The following is a 12,759-nucleotide window of genomic DNA, read 5'->3' on the forward strand; positions in this document are numbered from 1 at the left end:
GTTCTACCTGCTATACCAGAGGACTTGCTAGCACTCAAGGCCTTCAGGATGCCCCTGATGCAGCAAAATTCACAATTCGTTGTAGGCTACATACCACAGATTGCCTTAGTTAAATGATGACACTTTGAAGACATGCCTGTATAAAATGTATGGGCAACTCTAGAGTTGTGCAACCCTCCCTGATGGATGTTCCTTTCGATGACTCTCGCCTATTCGCTGAAAAGCAGACAAAGCCTGTAGGAAAGTACCCTCTTTTTGGCATGGTTACCCCCACTTTTTGCTTGTTGTCAGTATATTTTGACTGTGTTCAATGTGATCCTGCTAACCAGGACACCAGTGACTGTGCTCTCTCCCTTCAAATGTGGTTGCGTGGACCACACACCCCACATTTGACATACTGGTGCCCCCATATAAGTCCCTAATATATGGTACCCCAGGTTTTGGGCACCAAGGGTCCCCCATGGGCTGCAGCATGTTATGCCACCCATGGGAAGCCATTGCAAAGTGTATCTGCAGGCCTGCCATTGCAGCCTGCGTGAAAGGGTGCACTTCAGGTCATTTCAACAGGTCACTGTAAGTCACCCTTATGGTAGGCCCTCCTAGCCCAGGGGGCAGGGTGCAGGTACCTCTGTGTGAGGGCATCCCTGCATATGCAGAGGTACCCCCACGAACTCCAGCTCCATTTTCCTGGACTTCGTGAGTGTGGGGATGCCATTTTACGTGTGTACTGGACATAGGTCACTACCTATGTTTAGCTACATAAAGGTAACTCTGAACCTAGGCATGTTTAGTATCAAACATGTCAGAATCCTACCCCAATACTGTTGCCAGCATTGGTTGTATGATTCCATGCGCTCTGTGGACTTAGAGGACCCCCAGCATTGCTCCTATCAGCTTTCTGGGATTTTCCAGGCAGCCTAAGATGCTGCCACCCCGCAGACGGGTTTCTGCCGGCCTGCTGCTTGACCAGCTCAAGCCCAGGAAGGCAGAACAAAGGATTTCCTTTGGGAGATGTGTGTAACACCCTCTCCCTTTGTAAATAAGTGTTACATGGCTTGGAAGGGGTAGCTTCCCAAAGCCACTGGTATGCTTTGAAGGGCACATTTGGTGCCCTCCTTACATAAACAAGTCTGCACCTGTTCAGGGACCCCCGACCCCTGCTCTGGCACAGAACAGGACGATGGAAAGGGGAGTGACCACTCCCCTGCCCATCACCACCCCAGGGGTGGTGTTCAGAGCTCATCCAGAGGGTCCCTTGATTCTGCCATCTTGAATCCAAAGTGGGCAGATGCCTCTGGGAGCACCTAAGTGGCGAGGTCAGGCAGGTGACGTCAGAGCTCCCTACTGATAGGTGCTTACTTGGCTAGGTGCCCAGTCCTCCTTCAAGGCCTATTAGGGTCTTCCTCTTGGGTGGGTCCTCAGATTCGACGGGAAAGACTCCAGCAGGACTCCTCTGCTCTGTTTACTTCGACTTCTGGCCACTGGAACCACAACTGGACCCTACAGGAATCTACAGTCTGCAGCTACAGTGACGAGACTGCTCTGCAACATTTGTTTCTCCAGCAACTGCAACATTTACCCAGCTGTGCATCCTCCGAGGGCAGCAAGTCTTCAGTCTGCACAAGAAGGAATCTCCCTTCGAAAGAGTCACTTCCATGCATCCACAGGTACCAACTACAACGATGACTGGCTGCGTGGATCTCCTCTCATCCTGAGCTGCGTGGGTCCTGCATCACAGGTGGTGGTCTGGAGTGGCCCCCTTGGTCCTTTCTGCCAGCTGTCCAGCTTTGGTGAAGGTAAGCCCTTGCCTTCCCATACAGGACTGTACCCCTGTGAACCACGTCTCTTGCAGCTACCAAGGGTTGTTGGCATCTCCACCAAGGGATCTTCAGGCTCCGTGTAGCCCCAGCACTCCTACCTGCGACGCACAGCCTTCTGCGTGCTTCTCCTGTGGCGTGGGACCCTTATCTGTCGTACCTCGTGGGTCTCTCTGTGACTCCTGGGCTCCTTGCCTGTGGGTCTTCTGTGGGGGCTGCCTTTCTTCTGTGGACTTTCTGCCCTGCTGCTGATCCCTTGGGACTCCCCCTGCCCCCGCACCCCTATGGGTTGAGTCCTCCTGGCCCTTGCTGGTCCCCGGCAGCCCCACTTTCCGTCTATCACGACTCTTGTCTTGGCCAAGGCTTGTAGCTGACTTTTCCACACCACAGACAGACTGCAATTTTCCTTCCAACATGGGACATCGCCTGCATCCTCCATGAACTCTTAACCGACTCCAGGGCTGCATTCCTTACCGCCTTCACTCTACCGTCGACATACTCCTGGAACTTCAGGCTCCGTGTAGCCCCAGCACTCTTGCCTGCGACGCACAGCCCTCTGCGTGCTTCTCCTGTGGCGTGGGACCCTTATCTGTCGTGCCTCGTGGGTCTCTCTGTCACTCCTGGGCTCCTTGCCTGTGGGTCTTCTGTGGGGGCTGCCTTTCTTCTGTGGACTTTCTGCCCTGCTGCTGATCCCCTGGGACTCCCCCTGCCCCCCGCACCCCCATGGGCTTGTAGCTGACTTTTCCACGCCACAGACAGACTGCAATTTTCCTTCCGACGTGGGACATCGCCTGCATCCTCCATGAACTCTTAACCGACTCCAGGGCTGCATTCCTTACCGCCTTCACTCTACCGTCGACCCACTCCTGGAACCACAGACGGGTGGGTAGTGGCTCCTGTCCGCGAGATCTGGACTTGGTCCCCTTCTCTCTCAGGTCTTCCTCTTCAGGAATCCACCAGTGGTTTCTTGCAGTCTTGTCTGGGTGTTACATTATCCTTATTTCCAGTCCTTTTGGTAGTTTGGGGGAAAATCCCGTAACTTTCTGCTTTCTTCCTGGTCGCTGGTGAGCACTCTGGTACTCACATTAGGGGTTTCCTGGTTCCTCCAACTTCCCTCTTCCGATTCCACTTCCTTGGGTGCGTCCCGACTCTCACAATCCACTTTTTTTTTTAGGGTATTGTATTGTATTGTATTGTATTGTATTGTATTGTATTGTAATAGTATTTATATAGCGCTTACTACTGCTGACGAGGCGCAAACGCGCTTTTTGGCGAGTAGCACACTACTGTGGAACCCAACAAGAATTAGTGATGGATTAGTATCGGGATATGGTTTGGTCCCCACAGGCCTTCATTATTGCCTATTGCATTTCACTGTTTTCTATTGCTTTCTATGTCTATTTTGAATACTACTGCACATACAATAGTGTTTACTTACCTCTGGTAGGAGAATTGCCTACCTATTCATTTAGTACGTGTCACTAAAATAAAATACCTTTATTTTTGTAACACTGTGTGGTTCTTTCATGTGTGTGTGTAAGTGCTGTGTGGCTACAGTGGTATTGCATGAGCTTTGCATGTCTCCTAGATAAGTCTTGACTGCTAGAGAGCCTGGCTTTTAGACACTGTCTACACTTTACTAAGAAGGGGATAGTTGGACCTGGTATAAGGTGATAATACTATGGGTACTCACCACACACCAGGCCAGCTTCCTACACAGCCCTTAAACGCTCTAAAGACAGCAGAGCCATAGCACTCTCCTTAGGCCTGCCTGCCCCTAAGACATCAATTCCGCTGGCAGGTTAGCCCCCTCAGTGGCAGGAGCTTTCAATACCTCAGCAAATGGCCGCTAAGCCGATGCAGGAAGACCACACCTCTTTTCTGACAATGGCCACGGCACCCCAGAATATTATGGAGAGCAAGCAGCCCAGTTCCCGGTCACTCCAACTGCTGCAGCTGCTCCGTCTTATTTTAGACCTTAGCCCAGGTCTTGTCTTTTCTCGACTCTGAAAAGAGGATGATAACATTAGACCTGAGGAATGCTTATTTGCACGTCCTTGTCCTGCAGGCCCACATGTGTTACCTGCGGTTCACAGTGGGACAAGAGCACTTTCATTTCACTGTGCTCCTCTTTAGTCCCACCAGTGCACCTCAGGTGTGCATGAAGTGATGAAGGTGGCTGCAACTCATCTTGAGAGGTCGAAATTACCAGTTTTCTCTACCTCGATGACTTGCTGTGGAAGAAGGGCTAGCTCCAGGTTGGCGTTACCCACCTCCAGACTATGGAAAACCCTTTGACCTCCTAGGGTTTCACCCTATGACGGTGGGGCTACTGGGGTTGGTGGTCTCCTCCATCCTACTGGCTTAGCGTGCCAGGGGCCATATAAGAGCTCAGCGGTGGGATATGAAATGCCGGTGGCCACAGCATCAGGGGCATCTCTTGGAATCAGTCCTGATTTCCGAGGTGACAGAAAAAGACCTGCTGTGGTGGCTGCCGGACTGTGATTGGGTCAGCGATAGTCCCCTCTCCCTTCCCCACCAAGAGCTGTCAGTGGTGATTGTTGGATCGCTTCTGGTTGGAGTAGCCATCTGCGAGAGGTGGAGACCAGAGACATCTGATCTCCGGTGGAGACCAGAGACATCTGATCTCCGGTGGAGACCAGAGACATCTGATCTCCGGTGGAGACCAGAGACATCTGATCTCCGGTGGAGACCTGGGTCCATATCAGTCTTCTGGAATAGTGGGCCATTTGCTTTGCTTTGCTTTGAAAGCCTACCGACTGTCTAGCAAATGGAGGCTGGTGCAGATGATTGCAGACAACTTCAATGCCAAGGGATCCTGCAACATGCAGGGTGGTTGGGGTTATGAATCCTATGTCAAGTGCTGCTGTGCATTTAGAAGGCCTGGAGCACCAAAGAATTTTCTTGGCAATGAAACACCTGGCACGGTCTTTCCACGCCGGGGCGGACAAAGTCAGCCGCCAATGCTTTGTGGATTATGAATGCCAGCTACACCGAGAGATGGCACAAGTTAACTTCAGCTAGTGGGGAGCCACTGCTGAAAATGTGCGATGTCAGCGTTTTTGCACATTGGAGTTCTTTAGACATGTCTTTCTTGGAGATGCATTTCATGTAGAGTGGAGCTCGGAGCTCCTGTATGCTTTTCTGACACTTCCTCTCCTGCCTCCAGTTCTGATGCAGATCAGGAACAACTGGGCACAAATCATCATAGATGCATCGGACTGGGCAATGAGTGTGTGATACCTGGAACTCCTGCGCATGAGCATCTCTCCTTCTAACAAGGCTGCCGCTTCTGGAGGACCTTCTGTTGCATCAGCAAGGAAGGGCTCTGCCTCCAGGCTTACGTAATCTACATCTCCTTGCTTGGAGATTTAGAAGGAGCAGTTGATCTCATTTGTCCTCCTTTCCAAAGTAGTTGATGTCATTCTAGCAGCCCGGCATCCCTCCACAAAATCATTTTGTGTCTGCTGTATGGATAAGTTTGGGCTTAGTGTGGAGGTGTAGGAAGTTGGCTCTGTATGTACTATTTCAAAGTAAGAAATAGCATGCACAGAGTCTAGGGGTTCCCCTTAGAGGTAAGATAGTGGCAAAAAGAGATAATTCTAATGCTCTATTTTGTGGTAGTGTGGTCGAGCAGTTAGCTTATCAGAGGGTAGTGTTAAGCATTTGTTGTACACACATAGGCAATAAATGAGGAACACACACTCAAAGACAATTCCAGGCCGATAGGTTTTTATATAGAAAAATATATTTTCTTAGTTTATTTTAAGAACCACAGGTTCAAGATTTACAATCAATACTTCAAATGAAAGGTACTTCACTTAGGTATCATAGGAACTTTGAATCAGCAAAATAGCATGTACAGTTTTGGCACAAATGGCAATAAGCTATTTTAAAACTAGACAGTGCAAATGTCAACAGTTCCTGGGGGGAGGTAAGTATTTGTTAGTTTTGCAGGTAAGTAAACCACCTACAGGGTTCAAAGTTGGGTCCAAGGTAGCCCACCGTTGGGGTTTCAGGGCAACCCCAAAGTTACCACACCAGCAGCTCGGGCCGGTCAGGTGCAGAGGTCAAAGTGGTGTCCAAAACGCATAGGCTTCAGTGGTGAAGGGGGTGCCCCGGTTCCAGTCTGCCTGCAGGTAAGTACCTGCGTCTTCGGAGGGCAGACCAGGGGGGTTTTGTAGGGCACCGGGGGGGACACAAGTCCGCACAAAAAGTACACCCTCAGCGGCACGAGGGCGGCCGGGTGCAGCGTGCAAACAGGCGTCAGGTTTGCAATGTAATCCAATGGGAGACCAAGGGGTCTCTTCAGCGATGCAGGCAAGGGGGGGCTCCTCGGGGTAGCCACCACCTGGGCAAGGGAGAGGGCCACCTGGGGGTCGCTTCTGCACTGGAGGTCGGATCCTTCAGGTCCTGGGGGCTGCGGGTGCAGTGTCTTTACCAGGCGTTGGGTTCTTAGAAGCAGGCAGTCGCGGTCAGGGGGAGTCTCTGGATTCCCTCTGCAGGCGTCGCTGTGGAGGCTCAGGTGGGTCAACTCTGGCTACTCACAGGGTCGCAGTCGCTGGGGAGTCCTCCCTGTAGTGTTGTTCCTCCGCAGGTCGAGCCGGGGGCGTCGGGTGCAGAGTGGAAAGTCTCACGCTTCCGGCGGGAAGTTGTTTCTTTGTTGCAAAGTTGTTTCTTCTTTGGAGCAGAGCCGCTGTCCTCAGGAGTTCTTGGTCCTTTTAGTTACAGGGTAGTCCTCTGAGGCTTCAGAGGTCACTGGACCCTGGGGGATGCGTCGCTGGGGCCAAAGCAGTTGGTGTCTCCGTCTTCTCTGCAGGGCTTCAGGTCAGCAGTCCTCCTTCGTCTTCAGGTTGCAGGAATCTATCTTGCTTGGTTCTGGGGGCCCCTAAATACTCAATTTAGGGGTGTGTTTAGGTCTAGGGGTTAGTAGCCAATGGCTACTAGCCCTGAGGGTGGCTACACCCTCTTTGTGCCTCCTCCCTGAGGGGAGGGGGGCACATCCCTAATCCTATTGGGTGAATCCTCCATCTGCAAGATGGAGGATTTCTAAAAGTCAGAGTCACCTCAGCTCAGGACACCTTAGGGGTTGTCCTGACTGGCCAGTGACTCCTCCTTGTTTTTCTCATTATCTCCTTCGGCCTTGCCGCCAAAAGGGGGGCCGTGGCTGGAGGGGGCTGGCATCTCCACTAGCTGGAATACCCTGGGGCGCTGTAACAAAGAGGGTGAGCCGTTGAGGCTCACCGCCAGGTGTTACAGTTCCTGCAGGGGGAGGTGAGAGGCACCTCCACCCAGTACAGGCTTTGTTACTAGCCACAGAGTGACAAAGGCACTCTCCCCATGTGGCCAGCAACATGTCTGGTGTGTGGTAGGCTGGCAAAACTAGTCAGCCCACACTGGAAGTCTGGTATGTTTTCAGGGGGCATCTCTAAGATGCCCTCTGGGGTATATTTGATACCAAACATCCCAGTTTTCAGTGTAGCCATTATGGTGCTGTGGAGTTCGTGTTTGACATACTCCCAGACCATATACTCTTATGGCTACCCTGCACTTACAATGTCTAAGGTTTTGCTTAGACACTGTAGGGGCATAGTGCTCATGCACCTATGCCCTCACCTATGCTATAGTGCACCCTGCCTTAGGGCTGTAAAGCCTGCTAGAGGGGTGACTTATGTATGCCATAGGCAGTGTGAGGTTGGCATGGCACTCTGAGGGGAGTGCCATGTCGACTTAGTCATTTTCTCCCCACCAGCACACACAAGCTGGCAAGCAGTGTGTCTGTGCTGAGTGAGGGGTCCCCAGGGTGGCATAAGACATGCTGTAGCCCTTAGAGACCTTCCCTGGCATCAGGGCCCTTGGTACCAGAGGTACCAGTTACAAGGGACTTACCTGGATGCCAGGGTGTGCCAATTGTGGAGACAAAGATACAGGTTAGGGAAAGAACACTGGTGCTGGGGCCAGGTTAGCAGGCCTCAGCACACTTTCAAATCATAACTTGGCATCAGCAAAGGCAAAAAGTCAGGGGGTAATCATGCCAAGGAGGCATTTCCTTACAGGAGGGTCTAGGCAGTTGACGCACTTCAAGTCAAACTATCTGAAGTGTTGCTTTTTGTGTTGCTCTTAGTTCAGCAAGTGACTAGCTTTGGGCACAGTTAAAGGTTGTCAGCTCTCTTGTATTTTTTTGGTGAGTGCCGGAGTAGCCTTCTTTTATTTTGTCACAGTTCTCCTCATCCCCATAACATCTGTGTTGTAGGTGGGTGGACTGCAAACCGTCTCTGTCAACCCTCTGTATACCACATTCTTTCCAGACAACCTGGTCTGGCCAGCTTTTCTTCGCTCCACCTGCCACAGAACAGATGATGCGAGATTACATGATCTGGATCCTAAAACAGCTCTCACCTGCTGTATTGATCGTACTAGGGAACATTCTGTGGACGAGCACCTCTTTGTTGGATTTGCTGGAGCAAAAAAGGTTAGAGCAGCGCCGAAAAGGACCAGTCAACTGGATTTTTCTCTACATCAAATCTGATGAGCATTGGCTAAGAAGCAGCCTCCAACCAAAAGACCTTCAGTCTCATTCAACCAGATTTAAATGCATTGACAGACAGAGTGGCAGAACTGGACATTTGCCAGGCAGAAAGGTGGTTGTCGCTTCACACATTCATGAAGCACTACTGTCTGGACAGCCAAGTCTGATACGGTCATTTGCCTTTTCTGTCCTGCAAGACTCTTTGGTTTGAGCAATTTCACAGACCCACCTCCTGGGAAGCTTCCGCTTTGGTATTTGTTAAAATGTGAGGAATATGTGGTTAGAAGTATCTATCAGAAGCATAAGTTACTTTCCTTTGGTAACAGTCTTTCTGGTAGATCGTCTAACTGCAGATTCCTCGCCGACCCTCCCTTCGTCCTTCCTTCTACATCAATGAACACAGGAAGAGGTCACAGACCGAAAAAATTGATATGTAAACTGGTCTCCTTTCTTTCTAAAAAGGTCTCAAGTGTAGAGCACTGATTAACACCAATCTGCTATAGGGCTCTGCGTCTGGCAGCACGGACAGCTTAGAAAGCAGCTGACAGCATGCTTGGGTGGCACATCAGCATGCTTGGGTGGCGCTTATATGTGGCTCTGCACATCATAGAACATGATTGGCACAGAGACACACAACTCCACCTACTGGTGTGAAGATGCATGGCCTGAAAGCTTCCAGATCCAGTCTGACTCTAGGGAGAGTATTTAAAATGTGAGGACTCTGTTAAATAGAGTATCTGCCAGGAAGAGCATTATCGAAGTGCATTTAAAACATTGAATTGACTTAACCAAGCTTACTGTGAAAATTGTAGAAATAAGGAAAGAGATACTTGGCTATCAAAGAGCAATACAATAAGAGAATAGGTTTTTATGTCAGTGCGTTTATAGATTTCCTTATGGTTTGGTTTAATAGCTGCTTGAGGTGTAGCAATAAAATGGCTTGCGCGTAGTACTATCCTCTGGTCTTATCATAAAATTCATATAACCCTCATATCAAACCTCAAAGTGATGACTTTATTATTTTTTCGGGGTAGGACTCCTGAGCCATGGCTAAAAACCGTGGCCTTACCATTTCTGAACTTTATATGATTTAACTGTTTTTACATAAATGGCAGTTGCCATGGTGTCAGACCCTTATGAACCATATCATATGTCCTGACAAAATTATTTCATTATCTTATAGTAAATAAATGTAATGTGCAGGTCCTTGCTTTAATGATGGTTAGCAGAGTGCTTGCCTTTAAAATCTAGCATGTGTCAGAATAATATAAGAAAGCAATACTGTAGTTGGGCTACCGGAATGAGCATTATGGTAATTATGGTATTTTGTACTAACTCCCCTTACTTTGAACACCAAGATGGGTGTACCGTCATTCTTGAGCCATGTTCTTTCTCATCTTTAAATTTGTGAGCTTGCTGCACTGCATTAGCGGCAGGTGGTATAAGATAGCCTTGTTTGATAGAGTTCTTTCTCGCTGGAGTTTTGTTTTGTTTTAATGTGTTGAGTGTGGCTTCAACTGTAATATAGATAATAAAAGCCCTAATTAGGGTTTCGTTATGTTTATCTAGTCCAAACAGGAAAAAATGGCGTGTCGGGATAAGAGCATGCAAGACCGCCTCCGTCTTGGACACTTCACAACAGTCCGGCACGGGGCCTCTTTCACTGAACAGTGGACAGATGGTTACGCTTTCCAGAACCTTATCAAGTAAGAAAAAGCTCAGTGTTTCTGAATTCTTTTTAGAGGAGCCTGGGTTATCTGCTTGCGTGTATAAATCTGCATGAATTGCTTTACGCTCCTTTTTTAACCAGGCTTTTCAATCCTTTTTGCAAGTCTGTTCTACTCCTTGTTTGTTCACACTTGCTTGGTTCCATTTCTGCGCATGTGCAAAGCTAGCACACTGTATGCATAAACATTGATTGCTTTTCTTTTTATTTTAGAAAACAGATTCTTGTCCTCTTGTGTACAACTCATTTGGCTTCTTTCCCTTGCCACTTAGCATAATTTCTCATCTTTCAGCGTGTGCATACACTAATTCTTGGCCTACATTCAACAAACTTAGGATTGTTTCTTCACCATATGAACATGTTTAAATATTTATTTTAATTATTTTTATCCAACACTAGCACATCTGCTCATATTTTGACATCAATATAAGTCCATTGAAAGTGTATCCATAATCTGACGGAATATCCATAATCAGACAGGGATAACACCCTTTAAAAAGAGTCCACTTTGAAAAAGATATTGATTCTTTGTTTTCTTCGCAATGCTTTAAAAATCCATCTGTAGCCAAATCCAAGCCAGCGCGTTTTATCCACTAGTGACTTCTTTAGAGCTACAAAGATCTGTACCACAAATTTTACAATGTATTCTCTACAGTTTGTTTTTTTAAAACAGATTCTTCACCACATTCAAAATTATGATACTAATACCATAATTATACAGAAAGGCTTCACTAAGCGGTGATGTTGTATTCCATCGATTCATCTCTCATGTTAACAACTTAAATCCCATCTAAAGCCCAGTAATTGGCACATGCCTTCATAAATTCCCATATTAAAACCACAGTGTTTCCAGAAGAGATTATTTCAGAAATATGTCACAAAAGACAAAACCGGTACCCACAAAGACATTTTTCAAAACAGTTATTATTACATTTTTATCCAAAGATTACAATAAAAACAACACATTACAATATACAAAATGACTAGTTGTGATCACCATGTTATACTAAACAAAAATATACAGAATACAGTGTAAACAGAAAAACAGTAGCAATAGCAGAGGGTCTTAAATTCAATTAAGTGGTCCACATAGGAAGCTGGAACCAAACACAGCTGATGCGCTGATGACCTTTCAACCTTTGCAACTCATTGATTCCTCATCAGGAATAAAGGATATTTTTCAAGCAATTAGAAAAACACAAAATGTTGTTTACCACTGGACAAACCTCATGAAACATCATAAGATCACTAAACAAACCTCATAAATTGTCTCAGGAAAATTCCCTCCTTCAATGGTAGCCCTCTAATGCTATATTCCTGGGAGTCGTTAGCATGTCTCCCCAGGATGGCAGAAATCTGTTTGCAGAAAGGACCCCAACACTAGAAACCTTTGCCAACTAAAGTAGCTACTTATAAGGTTGCATTTTGCCCACAAGTGACATTAAATTTGATTCAACTATTAAATTGGAGTTAACGCATTAATTCTTCTGATAACTTATAGTACTGGCTTTAGAAATCCCATTCACAAGTTACCAGGGCTGAGGTGTCACCTTGTAAATCTGTACCTGCCAGTAGGGCTTCTAGACTTTCCACAGTAAAAAACACAATTTAGAGGTTTTATTGTACTTAACATACAGCACCCTGTCTTAGGACTTGCAGGCCTACCATAGGCATTACTTACATACATGAAAAAGGGAGGTTTCGGCTTTGCCATTACCTTAAATGGCAAAGTTGAGTTAGCAGTTTAAAGCTACCCTTCCTACCTGCAGTGGCAGACTGGGAGTCATGTTTTACCTTGTCCACTCAGGACTCTCTAACTTACCCCAGTGCTTTATACGAAGGACTTAAAAAGTAAGTTTGGTTATGCCATTTGGGGACAGGTCAATTAAGCAGGCACCAGTCCTGGTTCACAGGGCATAGGACATTTCTGTCTCATTACACCAGTACCTTATAGTCCTGGTGGGGCAAAAAGTGTGGTGAAACCGGCAAAAAGTATGTTTCCTCACAGGCATGCCCAGGTTGGATCTATTTGTCCCCTCTGAAAATGCAATTTGTCTCCTCTATTGTGCACAGGAGGTTTCTCTGGGAAAGTAATCAGATGCACTCGAACTCTATGGGGCCACGGGTCTCATCAGCCTGCTCTTCTTGAGTTCTGAGCAAAGTCAGTGAAGAGAGAGTCCAAATCATTCTATTAGCCCCAGACTGGACCAGGAGAGTTTGACACCCAGAGCTCATGAGCATTTGCCCTCCAGTCTGAATCACTTCGGGTGAACCTCCGGTCTCCACACCAGATGATTGATCCTGCACACTAGTCTCCATAGCCTGCATCTCCAGCCTTGGAGATTAAGCAGTGACGTTCATATGCTTTTGCTCTCCTGGCCTCCGAGGTCTGTTATTCTTAGTGCCCAGTGCTTTTTGACAAAGTCCATCCATGGTGGGCGCTTGGAGATGGTTTTTGCCTGGTGTGGCACCTCTCATAATGACCTCCTATAGGCCAAACCTTATGATGTGTTATTGTTTTCCCAAAAAGGCCTTTCAGGGAGCACTGTTAAAGATTATCTGTCTGCCCTTCCGGCCTTTGTTTACCTGACCTCAGCCACCTCTATTTAAATCACTTGTTTTGATGTGTTTTGCCAAAGACCTAACTCCTATGTTTCGCCCGAAGC

The 12,759-nt window shown here is 47.6% G+C and overlaps 1 protein-coding gene across 3 annotated transcripts in view; it reads left to right on the top strand.

The window, feature by feature from the left end:
- Positions 1-12,759, top strand: part of TLK2 (tousled like kinase 2) — a 948,113-nt gene that overhangs the window by 361,366 nt on the left and 573,988 nt on the right. For all 3 annotated transcript variants that reach the window (XM_069237985.1, XM_069237987.1, XM_069237986.1), the window contains one exon: positions 9,937-10,073. In XM_069237985.1, the coding sequence (XP_069094086.1) occupies positions 9,937-10,073 (137 nt within the window). The remainder of the gene's footprint in view (positions 1-9,936; positions 10,074-12,759) is intronic.

This window comes from Pleurodeles waltl, chromosome 6 (genome assembly GCF_031143425.1).
Source record: "Pleurodeles waltl isolate 20211129_DDA chromosome 6, aPleWal1.hap1.20221129, whole genome shotgun sequence".
Classification (NCBI taxonomy): domain Eukaryota; kingdom Metazoa; phylum Chordata; class Amphibia; order Caudata; family Salamandridae; genus Pleurodeles; species Pleurodeles waltl.